The sequence below is a fragment of the Lathyrus oleraceus genome, chromosome 5 (genome assembly GCF_024323335.1).
Source record: "Lathyrus oleraceus cultivar Zhongwan6 chromosome 5, CAAS_Psat_ZW6_1.0, whole genome shotgun sequence".
In the NCBI taxonomy this organism is placed as follows: Eukaryota; Viridiplantae; Streptophyta; class Magnoliopsida; order Fabales; family Fabaceae; genus Lathyrus; species Lathyrus oleraceus.
Genome location: NC_066583.1, coordinates 552,802,261 through 552,823,312, shown reverse-complemented (window position 1 = coordinate 552,823,312; position 21,052 = coordinate 552,802,261). Strand labels below are relative to the sequence as shown.

Sequence of the window (21,052 nt, the reverse complement as noted above, 5' to 3'; positions counted from 1 at the left end):
GTGTTGATGTACGATGTGTACAGATACTCAGGAACAAGAGTAGTAGTTTCTGTGAGTTTAGAAGATGACCTTGGAGTTCATCATTATTTATTTGATCTTTCTATTTCATTTTAGTGGTTTTAGTGCTCTGATCTTGTAACATCGGGAACGGTTCATTTTTACTATATTTTAAATTAACGTTGAATTATGTGATTTAAAGTCTAAAACATTATTTGTGAATTTAATTTTGAATTTGTTGTGATATAATTTTGCGCTGCTTGATGTCAAATGTGTTGATGAGTTTTGGGATGGTTGTCGTAGTGACACCTTAAATTATCGATTAAATATTTTTAAGTATGTTTCAGGATTTAGGGTATTACAATGAGACATTCTTGGATATATATTTTGAAACCTGTATATGCAATCAGAGGGTGACCTAAAAGTGAGAGATAGGTTACGCACAAAAGAAGACTGTATGCGAGCTATAAAAAGTTTCACATGGAAAACTTTGTTGATCATATTGTAGATCACACTGATGCAGAAAGGTATGTCATTCTTTGTCGTAATGAGCTTTGCATGTTTCGGCTAGCAATGTCTTACATGAAGAGAAGTGATTCATGGGAAATAAGTTCTATGGATCCACCTCACAATTGCACCACCACTAAACTTGTACAGGATCACCGTAAACTAAGCTCTGAAATAATATGTCAAGATATTATGCCTCTTGTTAGTAAAGACCCTTCAGTGTGGGTAACTATAATAATCTCTCATATCATTACACGATACAATTATATCCCCCCATACAAGAAAGCATGGGTTGCAAGAACAAAGATTGTTCTTTTAACGACCCTGATACAACTAGTGATAAAAAGATTAAGAAAAAAATGGAAAGATGTGTGGAGTAAATGGTAGAAGACACCTCTATTTATACTAAAAAAAGAATCCAACATATAGGAACCAAGTGAATTGGCGCCTCCACTTAGGTCTTGTACACAGGCGCCAGATGGATTTGCGTCTCCTCTTAAGCATTAAACATGGACACCAATTTAATTGGCTAGACCATATGCAGTCATCAATTGAATTGGTGACACCTCTATTTTTTTTTAAATGCATACGCCAATTCATCTGGCATGTGCTCTGAGTTGCCAATTTATTTTGTTTGAAACATGGGTACTTTGGGAAATAGTAGGGAAACTTAGTTATTCGAATAAAAGATTCAATTTAATATAATAATAATAATAATAATAATAATAATAATAATAATAATTCATTTTGTACCCAACGACCTTTGGATGAGATAGTAAGAGTTTTTTTCCAGCTTAACTAATGGTTGCATATTTGAATTATGTTCCTGGCATGCAACATCATTAAATCTCTTAAGGGGGATATGTTTCGTCTATTGTGGTACTCCCCGATTTCAGAGATTGATTTTTGTAACTACGCACAACAGTGTTAAATTTCTTAAGGGAGGACTCTACCACCTATTGTGATACTTCCCGGCTCGAGAGATTAGTCTCTACAGTTAGTAGTTTTAAATTTTTTGAGTGAGAGCTTTGTTTTATATTGTGTAATCCCCGACTCTCTGCAATTGCGTGCAATGCATGCAGTAGTGTCAAACATATGGATTATGATATATTATATCATTCGTCTCTAAATATTAAAGAAAATTTGATGAATGAAAATTATTTTTTAAAAATATATTAATTTTTATTGACTCGACTTTTTATCATATTTATCTAGAAGCAATTAGATGAGATTGTAACTGTACTTTTTCAACTTAATCAAAAAATATTTTTTATGGATAGTTTTGATGTTTATTGTGATCATCCCCATTTTGAAAAATTAGTCTATAAATTAATGCATAGATAAAAATATTAATTTGTATTTGTTAATGGATATCTCTGTAGGAGTTATGTGTCTAATTTCGAAGTTGAATTTTTTTTTCCGTAAAAACGGGGATGAAAGTAAAAGATCCTCCGATGACACTTTTGAGTAAGAATCGAGGAAGTATCCTCAGTTTCACAGATTTTTCGATCTCAAACATATTATTTAACTTTTATATTTTTTTATATATTATATGATATATAATCATATAATTTTACATATTTTTTTACTAAAAAAAAATTAATATATTAGAAAGCAAAGAGTCATTAATGTATCACTTTATCTTTTAAATTAATGTATTAGAAAATAAATAGTTATTAGTGGATATTTATTTTATTTTTAATTAATATATTAAAAAATTAAAAGTCACTAGTGAAACATTTTTTGATATATTGATTCAATAACAAAGCACTCAATTCTAGAAAAATGCATCAAATACTTAAAAAAAAATACACACCTCTCCTCCTTTTCTTTTTTGCAATTCTTTTTGTCTTTTTCATTTCTCATCTCTATGTTCTCATCATCGTCACAACCATCATTCTTCTTTGTTCATAGTACTCAGGATAATTACTCTTTAATTATTTTTATTTCAATTAATATCATATTTTTTATTCAATTAATAAATAAGTGATTATGTTTTTGTGATGAGTGTGAATGAATCTGATATGCATAAATTTTCTGGGATAATTATTTAATATTTTGAATTATTTAGATTAACTTTGTCCAAAATAATTAATTAACTTAATAGTTTAGATTATCATTCAATTCTATTTTGTTTTATATTGTGGGGTACTTATCAACAGATTTTAATATAAAAATTTCTTTAAGATTTGATCTCCGTGGAGATCTATGGGAATGAGTATGAAGAAAAATATTTCTTTGTAACGAAGATCGAGGACGAGAAAAATTTTAGGGAATGGAACGAGATCGGAGAAACATCTTCCAAATATTTTCTACCCATTGACATCCATATGCGTAGACAATAATTTATTTCTAAAAAAAATATTATATTTAGTATTGAATTGTTTTTCTTCATATTTACTTGTATTGTATTTGTTGTTATTATAATTCAATGCATTACAATCATAAATAGTAGGTTTTTACTTGCCACATACATACACTTCCTCATTTTCTTTTCTTTTTTAAGGAGTTTTTTTTATTAGAGAGGATTGATCATTGTGAGTATTTGTTTGAGAAGTTTTTCATTAGAGAGTATTGAACATCGTAAGATTTTTTCTTTTAAGAGCAAAATCTTTTGTGAGAGATACACCACATATTCACCTAAAATCTTAAGATAATAGATGAGTGAGTTCTCTCACTTATAAATACTCAAATCTCCATATTTTTAACCAATATCAAACTATTACCCACACTACTCATACTTAATACATTCTCAATATTTTTAACGGTCGCACTTATGAAAAAAAAATTCATTATCGTTTCTAAAGTTCAAAATAGTAATAATTATAATTTTGTTAAATTTTTTCATCACTATTTATTATAAAAAAATTATATATCAAAATAATTAAAAACTAGGAGTATTATTTACAAAAGAAAAATCATAATTAGAAAATGAGAATAATATTTAACTTTGTGTAAAAGAAATTAAAAAAAATGAATGAAGTAATAAATTCATAATTTTGGATAACAGAAGAGTTTTAAAAGGAACTTCACAATCCAAATAATGATTATAGATTTAAAGGGTAATAAAACGATTCTTAAAAGCAGTGACTTTGTCTTATTGGCATTAATTTGGTCCCCCCACCTCACTCTTTTTTTTTAATGTAAAAAAATAAAAATAAAATTCAGAATTTGATTCCCTTTTCTCTTTTTGCTTTTTTAGATTTTTTTATAAGTGTGGAAAGAACAATTTAAACCACTTACTCAAGTGGAGAGTGGATATGAAATTACACATTACCAATAAGAAGGTTTGGAAAATGAAAGTCATGGAATCTCATAAGTGCTCCTTCTACACTTTGTTTGAAGAACATAACTCATTCTTACATGAACAATTAAGATGCAAATACTGATTAAATAAACTTATATTGATGGCATCATTTTTAATATAAATAATTAGTGATAAGGGGGGAGATTTGTGGATTAAATTTAAAGACACGTTGAAAATAATGGACCGTTGAAACTAGAAAATATATCATAAAAGCATCTACTAGTATTTTGGAAGGCATGATATGCTTAAAAATCAAAGAGTGCTTTGATGTATGAACATTTGTTGAGAATTATCAACTTTTTAAATAGGTTTCAAATATTTCTGAGTATAAGTCTTTGTAATTGCTACAAAAGTGTGATTTAAATATATTTGGTGGTATCAAATTTGATTCTTCCTAATAGAAAAGTAATATCTAACATTATAAAAAAGAAACATCTAACATTAAGAATTAAGAATTACGTCAGATCGATTCGCTCGTTTAATCCTATGTTTTTTTAGTTGAATCAAGTTTTTTTTAATTTTTCTCTCTGGTGTTAGTGCATAAGACACATGAAATACTTTTAATGAAGAGAAAAAAGAGGAAGATAATGAAGAATAAAAATTGTTATTATTAAATATTATTTTAAATTGAATTATATATATATATATATATATATATATATATATATATATATATATATATATATATATATATATATATATATATATATATATATATATATATATATATATATATATATATTTATTGCTTGTATACTAAGTAAATGGCATATCAAATTCTAAGCCTAATTAACTTGGATTTTGACTACAACTTAAATTATATCACAATATATCCCTTTATAATCCAAGTTGTCGAACACAAACTAATCATAGTCGATTCGAACTATTCCTAATTTCTTTCTCAAAGTTAGGAATTTGTCGATCTTCAGTCCTTTGGTGAGAATGTTGACCAACTGTGCTTCCCTCGAGCAATGTCTCACTTCAAGTTCAGTCTGGTTCACTTTCTCCCTTAGGAAATGAAACCTAGCTTCAATGTGCTTACTCCTTCCATGTAGAATTGGATTCTTTGCAAGATTAATTACGGACTTGTTTTCGATCTACAGTATCATAGGTTTCTTCACTTCGACCTTCATCTCTTCCAGCTCATATCTAATCCAAACTTCTTGACAAGCAGCATAAGACCCTGCTACATATTCAGCCTCACATGATGATAATGCTGCAACATGTTATTTTCTTGAGCACCATGAGATTGAGGCACCAAATACTTGAAAGAAATAACCCGTTGTTGTTCTTTGATCTTCCTTGTCTCCACACAAATCAGCATCTGAATAACAAGTAATCTCAACTTCTTTGCTTTCAGAATCTCATGGAAATAGAATTCCATAGTTCATCGATCCTTTTAAGTATCTCAGGATTCTTCTTGCAGCCTTCATGTGTGACGCCCTTGCTTCACTCATGTATCTTCTTACTAATCCGACTGAGAAACCTATATCATGTCGACTGTTGCACACATATCTCAGAGATCCGATAATTTGTTTGAATAAAGTTGCATCGACTTTGTCTTCCTCTCCATGCTTCTTCAACTTTAAATTTGGTTCGACAAACAAAGATGCAGGAGTCGAATCATCCATCATGAATGTCTTGAGTATCTCTTTGACATACTTTCTTTACCATACCTTGCTTTGACATTTGAAATTCCATGCCTAGGAAATAAGACAAGTTTCCTAGATCCTACATTTCAAATTCCCTCATCATCAGCTCTTTAAACTTCGACAAGTTCTTCAAGCCATTTCCACTTACAAGCAAGTCATCGACATATAAGCAGATGATTGTTATATCTTGTGCCATAACCTGTGTATAGACACCATACTCAGACCTGCATTTTTCGAATCCTAATTCGACTAAGTATGAGTCGATCTTCTTGTTCCATGACCATAGAGCATTTTGTGCAACTTATACACTTTCCTTGCTTTCTCTTGTATCACAAATCCAGGAGGTTATGTGACATAGACTTCTTCATCTAAGGGACCATTCAAAAATGCTGATTTCACATCTAACTGAAATGTCGACCAACCTTGCTTGCATGCCAAGGCTACAGCCAATCTGACAATCTCCAATCTTACGACAGGTGCATATACTTCAGAGTAGTCGAGTCCTTATCTCTAAAGAAAACCTTGGAGCTTTTTTTAAGAGCAACATACATTCATGAGGGACACACCACATACTCACCTAAAACCTTAAGGTGATAGGTGTGTGGATTCTCTCACTTATAAATGTTAAAGTCTCCATATTTCTAACCAATGTGGGAGTTCCCCATACTACTCACACTTATTATTCTCAACATTCCCCCTTAAGTGTGAGTTTATCCACAATGTCCCCCCTTAAGCGGAAGCTCTTTTTTCATCACATACACTTGTACCACGGTTGACACATTTCAACGGGACACTCTACCCATGGTCATATGGGGATACTTTCGATACAAGTGAGTCGGACCCTTCACTTGAACCAAAGACTCATGATACCACTATTAGGGCTATTCGAGGGGTCAACATTTGTCAAGTTCTTTTGACAAACGTGGCAATAAACAAGGAGAACATAACTTTTTTTCATTTTTAATTTGTAGAGGTGACATAGTTCCTTGAATCTATTTCATTGTATAATTTGATAGAATAAGTTTAAATTGAGCATACATGTTCATTTTGTGAGAATAATAAGTGTGAGTAGTGTGAGGAAGTCTCACATTGATTAAAAATATGAAGTTTGGGCATTAATAAGTGAGAGAATCCACATACCTATTACCTTAAGATTTTGGATGAGTATGTGGTGTGTCTCTCACAAAGGTGTGTTGCTCTTAAAAAGAAAAGACCCCAACTTGTAAAATGTTATCTCATGTTCCCCCGATTTGTAGCCCAACGGTGGTATCATGAGTTTTTGGTTCGAGTCAAGGGACCGACTCACTTGTATCGAAGGTATCCCCACATGGTCATGAGTAGAGTGTCCTGTTGAAAAGTGCTAATAGAGGTACAAGTGTATGTGACTTAAAGAGCTTCTACTTGACGGGGGGACATTATGGATAGACTCACACTTGAGGGAGGGTGTTGATAATAACAAGTGTGAGTAGTGTGGTGAAGTCTCACATTTGTTAGAAATGTGGAGACTTGAACGTTTATAAATGGGGGAACACATACACCTATTACTTTAAGGTTTTAGATGAGTATGTGGTGTGCCTCTCATAAATATATGTTGCTCTTAAAAAAACTCCAAAATATAAAATTTTCTCTCATGTTTACCCCTAGTTTATAGTCCAACTCGTTTGTCACTCCTATTTCTTATCGGTATAAACCATTAGTTTGCCGAGAACAAAAGCCATCCAAATGTTTGATGTTATTAAGTTAAAGAGAGAAGCAAAGTATGAGAGGATCTATCATATACATTAGTTTGAAATTAATTAGTTTTAATGCTTATGCACTTTTTCTTCTTATATGATGCTATTATATTTTAATAAGGAACATATTTCTCCTTGTTGTAGAATTTTACCCACTTGCTATATATGTTATATAAAGTGCCATAAAACAATAAGTGCATGCTTCTCCTCCAATATGGGCTGCAACTAGCTTTTATGTAACAAAATATGAGCATGCTAGAGATCTTTATGAAAAATATCATTTGTATAATATCTTTGGAGAATTAATCCGAGTAAAGATTGAATTTTTGTTCTATTCTTGAGAATATTTTGTCTTATAATCCATTACAAATGGTTTGAGTAAGTGATAATTTCTATCAAAAGTCCCATCAAACTAATATTTGAGAATAAGTTAGGATTACATCTTAGCCTCAAAAAAAAGTTAGGATTATATCGATCAATTTAAGCACACTTTAATATTCTTATGATTCTGTCTTAACTTTATGTGCAGGTGCGTGCTAGTGATGTAATATATTGTTGCACTATACTATTTTTCTTAAATAAATTATATATTGTTGAAAAAGTAACATATCTTTCAATAATTAAAAAGTGAAATGTTTTCTCTCTAAACTAATTTAATATGTTTCTAAGGTGTATGTATAACTGTGTCTATTGTTTCTGTTGTCATATCTTTTTTATTTTTTTAATCCTTTAATATTAGAGAAAAGCAATAAGTAAAATTTGATTATAGATTTTTTTCAATTACAGATTGATGGTTAAATTAATCGGAAAAAACAAAACATTATACATTTAAAAGTTTGGGATAGTTAGGTAATCATGATAAAATTAATCTAATTAATCAAATAAAGCTTATCCTTTTAAATGTATTTTGAATTCATTTGAAATAATATAAGTATATGTTTGAGTAAGCATTTGGCCCAGCAAACATAAGTCTACAATATATTCCAATGCAAAAATATGTATAAGAGAATGCTTGAAACCAATAAGCAAACAGACATTGCTTTAATTTGATTTGAGTACAAAAATCAAATAATGAAAGCATTTATATAAATATAGTAAAACATTGATTGTTTTCAAAGAGGAAAAGATGAAAGAGTTACCGATTATAATTAACCTTGGTTAAAATTGTCTCTAAATATTATTAACTCTTGACTTTATTATATAAATTTAGATAAATTGTGTCTAAATTCACATTTTGGAAGTCAATACACAATTAAAATTTGACTTTATATTCTTGTGTTAAGAATTTTCTTTACAGCCTACAAGTATTTTAAAATGCAAATTAGAAGCAATAAAAAATATTTATTAATGTGACTTTCTTTTTACTTTTATTAATGTAACTTCTGGTTCACTTAAAGAGGTTCACTTAAAGAGGGGTGAAATGAAATAGGTATGTGAATTGGATCGAGAATTTTGGCGTTCTTTTGTTCTGGTTTGACAATGGGGTGATATCTACAAACCCTTAAACATCCATATTAATGACGACCGTAAGAAATTACTTTTAGGGTTAGTATAATGTGTACCAACTATGCAATCTGCCTTTTATAGTGGGTTTATAGTATTTTGAAGGTTCTGAAATATTTTGGTTGATATAACTATATAAGAGGAAAGGTGGCAGTGATGTGTTTTTGTCAGGTTGCTCATTTGTCTTCTTTTCGACAATGATGTGTTTTTATCAGGTTGCTCATTTGTCTTCTTTTTGACAATGATGTGTCTTTGTCAGCTTGCTCTTGACTGTTGTTGCTTTCTCCCCCCCCCCCCCCCCCCCCTATCTAACTCTTGACTTTACTACATAAACTTAGATAAATTGTGTCTAAATTCACATTTTGAAGGTCTATACACAATCAAAACTTGACTTTCTTCTCGTGTTAAGACTTTTTTTTACATCTTACGAGTATTTTAAACCCAAATTACAAGCAATAAAAATTATTCCCTGATGTGACTTTCTTATTATTTGTCATTATGTTTTTTTTATAATGTATGTTACTATGAACATTTTTTTCTTACTTTTATAACTTATGATCCGTGAAGGGTCTTTCTGGTTCACTTAAAGAGGGGTGAAATGAAATATGTATGTGAAATGGATCGAGAGTTTTGGTGTTCTTTTGCTCTGGTTTGACAATGGGGTGATATCTGCAAACACTCCAACGCATATTAATGATGTTCGCAAGAAATGACTTTTAGGATTAGTATACTATGTACCAACTATCAATCTACAATCTGCCTTTTATAGTAGGTTTATAGAATTTTGAAGGTTTTAAAAAAATTTGCTTGATATAACTGTATGAGAGGAAAGGTGGCAGTGATGTGTTTTTGTCATGTTGCTCATTTGTCTTCTTTTCGACAATGATGTGTCTTTGTCAGCTTGCTCTTGACTGTTGTTGCTTTCTCTCCCCCCCCCCCCCCCCCCCCCCCCCCTAACCCCACATGGTTATTAGGCCTAAGGCTAATAGTTCTAGGTTGAGAGCTCGTTTAATGTATTTTTTTCAAAATCAATGTGATATAATTGCAGGTTAAGGAATTGATGTGTGATGATATATAACATGGGGAATGGTTTTTTTGCAACGCCGCATGGATCTTGGTTATCACTTTTTTTTATCGTATCTGAGGTTTTGAGACCTCGTTTTTTGAGTTGATTTCTTGGGAAGGCTTCTATAAAAATGAGGTCGTTATGATTTGTAATTTTTTGAATGGTGCTCTTCTTAAAGATGATGCTTGTTGAATGATGGTGTGATGCCTCTCCATGGTGGTAATAATTCTTAGTGTCTCCTTGTCTCCACCTTCCCCTCCCCTCATTCGCATTTCTTTCAATCTTGGAGAACTTACTAATCGGGTTTTTGTTGTTGTGTTATGGAAAGAATATGTGTGTCATATCATAATGAAGTCTCACACTCTCTTATGGAAAAGTTGGCATGGTTGGGCATCCTCGATTTCCTATCAACGGACCCATTGTAATCTTCGAGATATAGTGTTTGAGTAATATGTTGGACCTTGTATACACTACGCCAAAAACTGGAATAGACAGCGCACCTTAGAGGGCGCTTTATTACAAAAGCGCACTCTAAAGTGAAGCGAAAAAATAAGGAGCGAACAACTGGAATAGACAGCGCACTTTAGAGGGCGCTTTTGTAATAAAGCGCCCTCTAAGGTGAAGCGAAAAAATAAGGAGGAGATAGAGGGACAAAAATACAGGGCGCTTTTTAGAAAGCGCCCTCTAAGGTTACCCTTAGAGGGCGCTTTTAAAAAAGCGCTCTATAAGTCCATGTGCATTTCCAGTTTATAAAGCGCTTTTGGAAAGCCTTAGAGAGCGTTTTCATAAGCGCCCTCTTAGGCCCCCTTTAGAGGGCGCTTTTTTTCCACAAGCGCCCTCTAAGGTCCCCTTTAGTAAACATTAAAATTATAACATACTGCGCGTTTTGTTATTTCACTCTCTGTTATTTTCGTTCTTTTTCACGTTAGGGTTCTCACTGCTACGATTTTCGCTACTTCTAAGGCGTTCTCCTTCCACCTCTGTTAGATCTACGACGTTTCCTCCTTCTATTAATTCGTTGTTAGCTGTTCGATTTTGACACCATAGGTATTTTTCTAATCTTCATATTACTTGGTTTCTCTTCTGACGTTCGCTATTGTTCATTTTTGGTTTCATTTTTCTTGGTTCATACATTTATTGAGTATTCTCAACAATAATTATTGTGTTGCAATGCTAGCAATGTAGACTAGGCATTATGGGTTAAATTTCACCAACTGTTCCATTTTTTTTAGTTCTTTATTGTTAACTATGATTAAAATGACTCTTTATTTATTGATTTATTGATGTTATATATATATATATATATATATATATATATGGTTAGGGTGAAACTTTTTTCGAATTGATGCAGATACTTGTGTCCTGAACCATATCCGGAGGAGAATTTGGAGTTTCTTAAATCACAGAATATTCGTCTATTTCAATTTGGAATTGAGGGGAAAACGGTAATTTTTTATATTCGTATTCATCATATATGTGTTCAAATGTGTTTAATCATGTTATTTCAATGTATGATGTTTTGAATTGGGTTTTGATTGTTGTTAAAAAGTCTGTGATTGTTTGAATCATTCTGAATTTTGTTAATGAAATTTCATTGAAATCATGAAATGTATGTGTATTACTCAAAGTTTGAATTTTTCTGTAATTGTGTTATTTTTGCAGATTGTTAGATTAGGGTTTTAGGTTTAATTGTATAATTAGGGGAAAAAGGGGGTTTGGGGTTTATCATAAATATGGGTTGGTGTTAGCTGCTAATAATCATGAAATTTGACCTATGTGGATTGGTGATTCATTTTTGATTTTATCTCTTTTTTTTTTTTTTTTTAGAGTTAATAAATCTTTGTATTTTTCTGCAGGAAGTTTCTTTACCTATTCTCAGTGATTCTATTATGGAGGCTTTGAAAATTTTACTTGGTATTTGAAGCAAACTTATTCAACTTTGAAATGCAGATTTTTTGTATATCTTTGTTGGTGTTTCTCTTGTTTGTTAGATATCTAATTCCTTAATTTTGTCTGGTTTCAGATGTGAGAAATCACCCTGTTTTGATTCATTGCAAACGAGGAAAGGTATGAGATTGATCACTTGCAAGTTTATCTTCTCAATTCTGAATTTCTGTTTTGAATTCCTAATTGTTTGTTCTAATGATGATTTTTCTTCTGTAATGCAGCATAGAACAGGTTGTGTAGTTGGTTGCTTCAGAAAGATGCAGAACTGGTGTCTGTCTTTTGTGTTTGAGGAGTACCAACGCTATGCTGGTGCTAAATCCAGGACAACGGATTTAACATTTATAGAGATGTTTGACATCATAAATCTTAGGCAGTGCCTCTACAGCATCATCTACCAGTATCAAGGTGCTTCAAAGAAGCGCAGATTGATGTATCAAGGCGAGACTACGCAGAAGCCACCCCGTTTGACATCGTTTTAGCTGTTGCACTGGCTATCAACTCCATTTTTGAATTTGGTAGAGAACTCATACTTCAAAGTAATTTTTTGGAGTCTTTGAACATATATCCTTAGGGTTTTTAAAGATCTTTTGAGTACTGCTATTGATATGCATATTCTCAGAGATGCTTTTGCTACTTAGTTTTATTCATAGTTAACAATAAAGAACTAAAAAAAACATACATCTCAGAGATGCTTTTGCTACTTAGTTTTATTTCTTTTTAAGTTATGAATTGGTTGTATATTTAGAATCTTTAGAAGTTAAACGATTATATATCAGTGGATTGTTGTATATGTATGGATTGTTGTATATAAGGCTTGTTGAATGCAATGTGTGAAAAAGGGCTTCAAATTATACAGTTTTAGGTGTACTGCTTCAATATACAGGTTGTCTAAAATAAATAAATAAATATAGCGCTTTTTAAAAAAAAAAAAAAATAACCACCCACTTTAGAGTGCGCTTTCCAGTAAAAGCGCCCTCTAAACCCTTTAAATTTCCACTTTAGAGGGCGCTTTCCAGTAAAAGCGCCCTCTAAACCCTTAAAAGTTTCCACTTTAGAGGGCGCTTTCTTTAAAAAGCACCCTCTAAAGTGGCCCTTAAAGGGCTTAAAAAGCCACTTTAGAGAGCGCTTTCACCAGGAAAAAAAGCGCTGTCTTTACCTATGCCAGCGCCAGATTAGAGGGCGCTTTAAAGAGCTGTTATAGGCCAAAAAAAAGCGCCCTCTTTTCCCTTATTTGGCGTAGTGATATTTTGGATCATAGTCAATTTATTTGGATCATGTCGATGTGCATTCTTTTAATCCTACACTAGAGGACCATATATGTGGTCCCCGTCTCAATTTCAAATTCCCAATGTATGATGTCACATTTTGTAAATGCAGACTCTAGTTACTCTTTACTAGGTTTTACCATTTACTTTTGGTGAGCTTTCACTTAATATTTATCAAGTTTATTCCCCTTATTAGGTTTATATCATAAGTTTTAAATATTTATGTGTACTTCAAAGTGAAGTCCCGCGCTGAGGTTTTATGTACCATGTTTCATTTTAGGTATGAGCGTGGTGGTGGCCGACAAAGTTTGGTTTCATTTGACTTAATTATCAAGATCTCAAACTCTTAACCCTTTTGCCTTTTGATCTCAGATGTTGATATATAGTTACCAAACCTATTATCACGACCTTACATGAGTCACTATGGGTTGCTTGTACTTCATGTCAATTATGTTTCTTGCATTGTTGGTCTGGCAGCCATTTTAAGAAATGTTGAGAAAGTGCAAGTTTTAAGGACAAACAACTAATGTGTCATGATGTGGAACTCTTTAATGGTATTCAAGATTACACTTCATCTCTCAATAAAAGGGATTTGCTTCTTCGTATATATGTGCTCTCTCTACATGTATTTGCACAAGATGAGACACGTTCAATGTTTGGGATCGAAAAGATGGGTCTTCTTTATTTGGTCCTTCATGAATTTTTCATGTTAACCTCCCTAATTTTGGTTGATATTATAGATGGTGATAAATAGGTGGTGGATTGGTGTAGTTCATCAATTTCTAAAACATTGAAGAGGGGTGTGCCCCTTTATCAAAAGGAAATAATAGTGGGGGTGGTTACTCAAGAACAGAGGAAAATGTTACTCTCGATTTCCAACCAACTCCTTTATACCACCTATAAGTTACTATCTTTAGTTCTTGATGTTGATGCTAGAAAGGTGGTTTATGGGATCAATAGATAATCCTAAAATCATACTAGGACATTACAAATGGTATCAGAGAAAACCTCTTATAGTAGGACGTGGTCTGGGACGAACCAAGCGGAAGCTGGTGGGCATGTAACACTCGAGGCTGAAGAGCGCAGGGGTGGCTGTAACACCTGAGGACGAAGAGGGCAGGAGTAGTCTTCCAAATTCACATAGGAATGAGAGGATCCTGAGTCTGTGCAGGTATGAGACTGCATGGTTGAAGGAAGACTTATAAGGATCTATTGGTACTACATATACCAACAAGATGCAGCTTCTTTTTAATAACCTAATAAATAAGAACTCCATAGTTAAATGTGCTTGAAATTGGAGTAGTATTTGGATGAGTGGCCTTATGGAAGTTCCTAGAAAGCGTGTGAGTGAGGACAAAGCATGCTGGAAAGATCTGCGTTGGTTTGTAGGGTCAGTCGGTAATCTTGGTAGCAGTTTGGGGCGTTACATTTGTACTCAGCCTTTAGTTTGTAATAACATACCTTCGATTATGTACGAACCATATTGTTCCATTTGGATTGGTTACATTATGCAAAATAACATGGAGTATACAAGATGTTTTAGGGATGAAGGGACATACATGGGACCTGATGTTCCAGCATGTGTGCAACATCTGACCCTTGTCAACAGACTAATGTTGTTGTTGTCCTTAGCTTATTGTTTGGATGTGTGCAATGAAGATTTGCTTCTATCTTTTAGCAATGTGTTAATTACATTTGTTTGGCAGATTGAATCAAATCACTTCTAATTAATTGAAGATTTAAATTTAAATTCAAATCAAATCTTTTTGGTTAAGGTTTTTGAAAAATAAATCTTAACTGAATCTCCTACAAATATGGACGTGATCTAAAATCAATTATTTGGAGAAAATTCCAAAAGATTGCATTGCTATTTAAGGAGACTCAAACTCAACGTTTGAAGGGTGTGCAAGTATTGAAGATCATTGTGTTAGAGTTTCTATTTTTGAGTCGTTTATTTATATTGTTATTTGTGCACCACTCTAGCGCCTTCATTCATATCCAGAGGCATAAAGTTTGGTTTGTTAGTTGAGTTGTAATTCAACAATCAATATTATGACTACTGTATTGATCTCTAGGGTTAGTGATTGAAAAAAAGTGAGAGGGATTTCATATTTAGGGGAAGTCCTAAATAGAAATGCACAGGTAGAATAAAAAAGAGGAACATTGAATAATGAGTTGTTCATCTAAGACATTTTGTACTAATTCTATTGAATAATTGATTTTCTTTATTGGATTGGAAGTCCCCCAAACATAGGAGTTGTTTACACTGAATTTGGTTAACAATTCTTTTTGCTCTTTTATTACTTATGATTTATCATCTTGTTTGTTTATTATCTATCAATTCTAGTATTAGATGTTGAACACGTTGACTTTGGTATCTTGTCCAACATTTGTTCCTTTAAAAACAAAATTTTAAACCATACCCTATTTTGAAAAATATAAGGCAAAATATAAGGCTTCATTTCTCAACTTAATCTAGTGTTTGTATGTTTATATCCCATATACATAGAGATAAACATATAAGGTGCTAGTATTGGCGTAGTCTACCATGAATGACTTTAATAGGTCTTTCACGTAAGCGGTCATTTTTTTGCGCTATTTTTTTTATTTCACTATTTAGCGGTGGTTTTAAACCACCATAAAATTTCTATGATTATTTTTTGTCGGTTTAAAATCGCTACTAATAGTTGAAAATTGAAAATAAAATCAAAATAAAAATTTTATGTCGGTTAAAAAAATCATCGCTAAATGATTGAAAATTGAAAATTGAAAATAGATTTTTTTTTTAAAAACAGTCATCTCACGTTAGACAGCACTTTAATATCCAAAAATGTTCTAATAAAACAATTGTTTTTCAAAATAGTTTCTTTTTATAAAAGTGTTATGAATATTTTATTAGTGTCTATGGATTTTGACCCACTGATCTTCCAAAATTAACAGCGCTAATGAATGTAATGTTTAACATACCACAAATATTACATACTTGTTTTTTTTAAATGAGAGAAGTTGATTAGTAGTACTAGATTGACATAAAAATAAGAGAAAAAAACAGTTTTCATAGTTTGAATTCTCATAAAAGAATGCGTCATCTTGTTAATTTATATTCTTGCTGTCACAGTTACAACCTCAATAGATTATTTGTGCGTGATGTACACGCGCTGTTACAAAGCCACAATCTTAGACTCAATGAATAATTGGTATTCTCATTCATCACCAATCCCATCAAAGTTTACATTAGTCTCATGGTTTGGTTCTCAAGTCAATGCCACATTTATATTTTAAGACTAAACTAAAATATCACCATTCTCATTACTCTAATTTCTCATTTCTATTGGTTTCTATTTTTATAATAATTGCGCATTCTTTTTCTCTCTAATATGATAAAAAAAATCTCTCATTTAACATATTTGTAGTATCTAGAATTGATTTTAATAAACGATAAAGTTGATTTTGTAATAATCGGTCTTTAATAGATAGGAATGAAAATAGCCTTAATCGACTGACTTACATAGATTTATGGGCTGATATATTATTTAAGTTTGATATAGTCTGATCTAATATTTTTAATAAAAAATTAGTATATTTTTTTATAAATATATTTAATTAAATAAATCATATTTAAACACTTAAAATTGGTAGATTGACTTATATATAAGTATTTATTACAAAATAGGTCAAATAATATATAAAAAATTGTTTTATCTATTTAAAAATAAGTAAAATGAATTATTTGAATATGTGAATATAAAAATTGATATTCAAATCTTATAAACATATAGCAAGTTAAGGTTCTTTTATAATATAAAGAAATGGTGTAAAGAAAATTGTTAAAGATGAATATCAACCTTTGATTAAAAAAAGAAAAGTTTGAATAGTAGTATAAGAAAAAAAGAAAATAGTAGTATATAGAAAGAGAAGAAGCACAAGAAAACAAAACAAGGTCACACAATAAGCAACCCTTCCCTCTTTCACATTTCTTGTCCAATCTCCACCCAAACCACCCCTAACCCTTTTTCTTTTCCTTTACACACAATTCTTTTTTTCAAAGAGAGAGAAATCTCTCCCTCTTTCTCCCCTCTCATCAATGGAAATCAGTTCTAGATTTCACCATGAAAGGGAGAATCCATCTCCCATGAACTCACCAAAAAGCAATGTAAGTAACTGTATGAGTAGCAGCAACAGCAACAATGGAATCCAAATTCAAACACCACCTCTCACTCCAAAAACAATCCCTAGATCTGATTCAAATCCTTACCCTACAACCTTTGTTCAAGCTGATACAACAACTTTCAAACAAGTTGTTCAAATGTTAACAGGTTCATCAGAAACAACAACCTCGACCACCACAACGACAACAACAACAACCTCAACCACAACAAGACCAAATCAAGATCTACCTCAACATCCAACAAGAAACTTCAACATACCTCCAATCAAAACAGCACCAAAGAAACAAGGTTTCAAGTTATATGAGAGAAGGAACAGTCTCAAGAACAGTGTTCTTATGCTCAACACCCTCATGCCAAATGTTTTACCTAGGAAACAACAACAACAGTATCAACAAGAGATTCTCTCTCCGAGCTTGCTTGATTTTCCTTCTCTTGCTCTTAGCCCTGTCACACCATTGAATGATGACCCTTTTGATAAATCTTCACCTTCATTGGGAAATTCATCCTCCGAAGAAGATAAAGCTATAGCTGAAAAAGGTTTCTATTTGCACCCCTCTCCTATTACTACACCAAGAGACTCAGAGCCACAGCTTTTGCCTCTCTTCCCTCTCTCTTCACCTAGACTCTCACAATCAAGTTCTTGAGGAAGAAATAATCAATTCTTGTGTAAAAGATTGAAACTTGCTATGTGGGTGGTTTAGCTTCACAAATTTACAACATGGGTTTTGAAATTTGAATCATTTCAAACAAGGTAAAATACATAGCTTGGTTTTATTTGTAAAAGTGAATTTCTTAGTCTTACCATGAAATGGTCAACATCCTTTTTCTCTTCTTTACTTCTCATGTTAACTTTGTCTTCAAATTCTAAATATTTGCTATCATTTACCTTTCCATAAATGAAAGAAGAGGAAAAAAGTCTCTTTGTCCAATGAATCTTGTTTTTTTTTTCTTTTTTATATTTCATGAATAGTTCTTCAATTATTATTTTGTTACAAAATCACATCTTAGGTGTAACCATAATCATGAGATGAGATGTCTCTTTACTTCATTATAGGATGAAACCAATCAATATGATTTCTTCAAATTTTTGTGTATGTGTGATTCATGTTTCACACCAACTACATGTCAAGTTGTGTTTGAGAGATGAACATAATCCAAACAAAACAAAGAGATGAAAAGAGAAAGTATTGTTTTTTTGAGAAAATAAGGAAGCTTGGAAGGGACACTGACACATTGTACTGGAGAATCAGTCTTCTTAAGGACATAACATAACCATGTACTATGTTGTTGTCATGTCATCATAGAAAGCTGCACAAACAAGAAGGTTGAGAGGGTCCATCTTCTTGGTTATAATACCACTTTAGTCTAATCAATTTCTCTAGTAGTTAACAAATTTTAGTTAAACTCGAATCCTTCAAGAGAATTCGAGTTCGAATCGGACAAATAACAACTTTTCGTCTGGTTTTACTTCCCTCTCAACCGAATTTCCGAGACATAAGACCTAACTCCGACGTATGTATGATCGTAGGTTTTGGTTTTTAGGCTTTTTTATGAATTCGTTTTGAAGTAAAACCATGTATTTCTGTATAAGTTTTCAACATTTCTTTGCATCCTTATTAAGTGCAGAAGAACATTAATGCATAATGTTACCAACTTGTACTTGTAACAATCTAGACAAGGGACCTATGTGTTAGCATAAAAATTTAGTATTTTGTAATATAGGATCTATGTTTGTGAAGATCATAAGAATTGTTCAAAACATATATTCTTCTGAAACCATGCAATCATTTGATGAATAAGAGTTTTTTGTACCCATCTCAGTGACTGTTTCCCTATAGTACTAGGGAAACTTACATGAAAATTCTCAGAATTGACATAAATTTCAAAGCATGGAAAAAAAAATTTGGTGGCGTGTGATATAAGAAAGGAAACAAGGACAGCGATATTTAAGGAAGAAAAAAAAAACTGTTACTTGTTTGAATTTTTGTTATCACATCTAGTTTAGGTAATCGGAATACAGAAAATTATAGTCAAATTCAACAAATGCAACTGAAATTGCAGTCAGATGCGATTGTGAATACGTCAAAATCCTTGAAAATTTCAAATGTGTAGTTGCAGAGTCATGTATTTAAGCGGTGACAGTCGTCCGATTAAGATCAGATAGTTATGATTTAAAAATTGTGATTTTAAATCTACAAAATAAAAATAAAATTGTGATTTTAAATCTACAAAATAAAAATAAATTCGCTTCTAAGGAATCATGTGATGAAAATTCAGCAACTAATATTTTTTGATATACTTTTTCTATGTGCTGTTGAATTGAATATTTAATCAAACAACATAGTAATAAATGTTGTATGGGATCAACAACCATTTATATATTTTATACAGACTTGAAGCAACCAAAAGTGTGTTGTTTTTCTTGTTTTCATTTTTCACTCTCTATGTTGATTGTTTAATTGAGAGTTTTGTATGAGAAGCATAGTAGGGTTGACAAAATGACAAAGAGAGAAAGATAAGATAGGGAGAAAGTGGAACTTTTGTTTACAATCATCATCTTGCTAAGAGAAAGTGAGGCTAAAAAGAAACAAAATGTAAATTACAAAAGCAGAGAAAACGTGAAGACCACTACCCTTTTTCTTTTTCTTCCTCCTTTTTAGACTTTGCTTTGTCATTTAGGTACATCTTGGTTGGTCCCTATTGTTGCTCATGCATTGAACAATCAAACCGCCAATATCTTTTTCTTTTTTAGTTTTTATGCAACTTCAAAATTCAAGTATCATCTATGTATAGGGTTTGAATCTCATACTTAAATTAATGTAAAACTCTATATGAATTGTCCAACTGAATCGCAATATGAATTGTCCAACTGAATCGCAAGTATCAGCGAAATTTGAATCTGAATCGCAAGTATAACGAGATTTGTAAGACTCTATTTTGGATTCGTAAGTATCAATGAAATTTGAATATGATATCATGAAAAAAAAACACTCTTAAATATCAAATTTTCACGGTTAGACCAACATGCCGTAAATGCGTCAAATTTAAATCAAGATATTTTTTCTTTGGTATTTGACACAGCTCTTATTGACAAAGATAGGAGCTAATTAGGTAGATAGTGAAAAGACCATGTTGCTGTGACCACATGCTTAGAAGGAACTTTTCCTTATTCAAGCAAATATAATAAGCACTTTATAAAGAATACATATGCATCAAGTTAAATTGTTACTTGAAATTAGGCATGTTGTCTGTCACACCATGTTATATGTGGAAATAGATAGTCATGGGAAAATATATAGATTTTTCTTTTTCAATAATTTGTTGATACAAGTAGAAAAAGGGGAAATGTTAGTAATGGAGGATCAAACAAGTCTTAAAGAAAATGGGGCTGTGATAACAATATTTTGGAGGGTTGTCCTGTTTTAAGATACAACATGCTACACTAGTCAATGGATGAAAATTTTGTAAGGTACTAGTACTACACATTTTATAATTTGACAATGACTTTGTTTTGTGTGTTTGAAATTTGAATGATTGATTTTTTTCATTTAAAGAATTGAGTTTATTGTTGACTATACCTCTTCTAGTCTTTATGATTTAGTGCCCCCCATATAAATACAACTCCTTCAAAGTTCAAAATAAACGGCAGAAGGGAAAAAGTCATGCACAAATAACCTTTTTTTTTCGTCATATCAAGGATAGAGAAGATATTTTGACTTAGCTAAAAATATGACTAATTCAAACTAATTTAAATGTAATTTTAAAAAATTACTCCCAAGTCATTATCAAAATACATTATTTTGATTCTAATTTGTTTTAAAACTGAAGTTATTAATAGTTGAGTGCGGAAAAATATTTTTTATGTAAAATAATTAAATGAAATTATTTTGAAAATATAAATAACTG

The 21,052-nt window shown here is 31.7% G+C and overlaps 2 protein-coding genes across 2 annotated transcripts; both read left to right on the top strand.

Annotated features, from left to right (window-relative positions):
• The first annotated feature begins 477 nt into the window (after window positions 1-477).
• LOC127082009 (tyrosine-protein phosphatase DSP3) lies at window positions 478-12,192 on the top strand. The gene is made up of 5 exons (XM_051022234.1): window positions 478-725; window positions 11,117-11,210; window positions 11,622-11,679; window positions 11,789-11,832; window positions 11,934-12,192. The coding sequence occupies exons 1-5, from the start codon at window positions 478-480 to the stop codon at window positions 12,189-12,191; spliced, it is 702 nt and encodes a 233-aa protein (XP_050878191.1). The 3' UTR covers window position 12,192.
• Window positions 12,193-16,889: 4,697 nt separating this feature from the next.
• On the top strand, window positions 16,890-18,075 carry LOC127086321 (VQ motif-containing protein 4). The gene has a single exon (XM_051027071.1). The coding sequence runs from the start codon at window positions 17,062-17,064 to the stop codon at window positions 17,788-17,790; it is 729 nt and encodes a 242-aa protein (XP_050883028.1). The 5' UTR covers window positions 16,890-17,061; the 3' UTR covers window positions 17,791-18,075.
• Window positions 18,076-21,052: the final 2,977 nt, after the last annotated feature.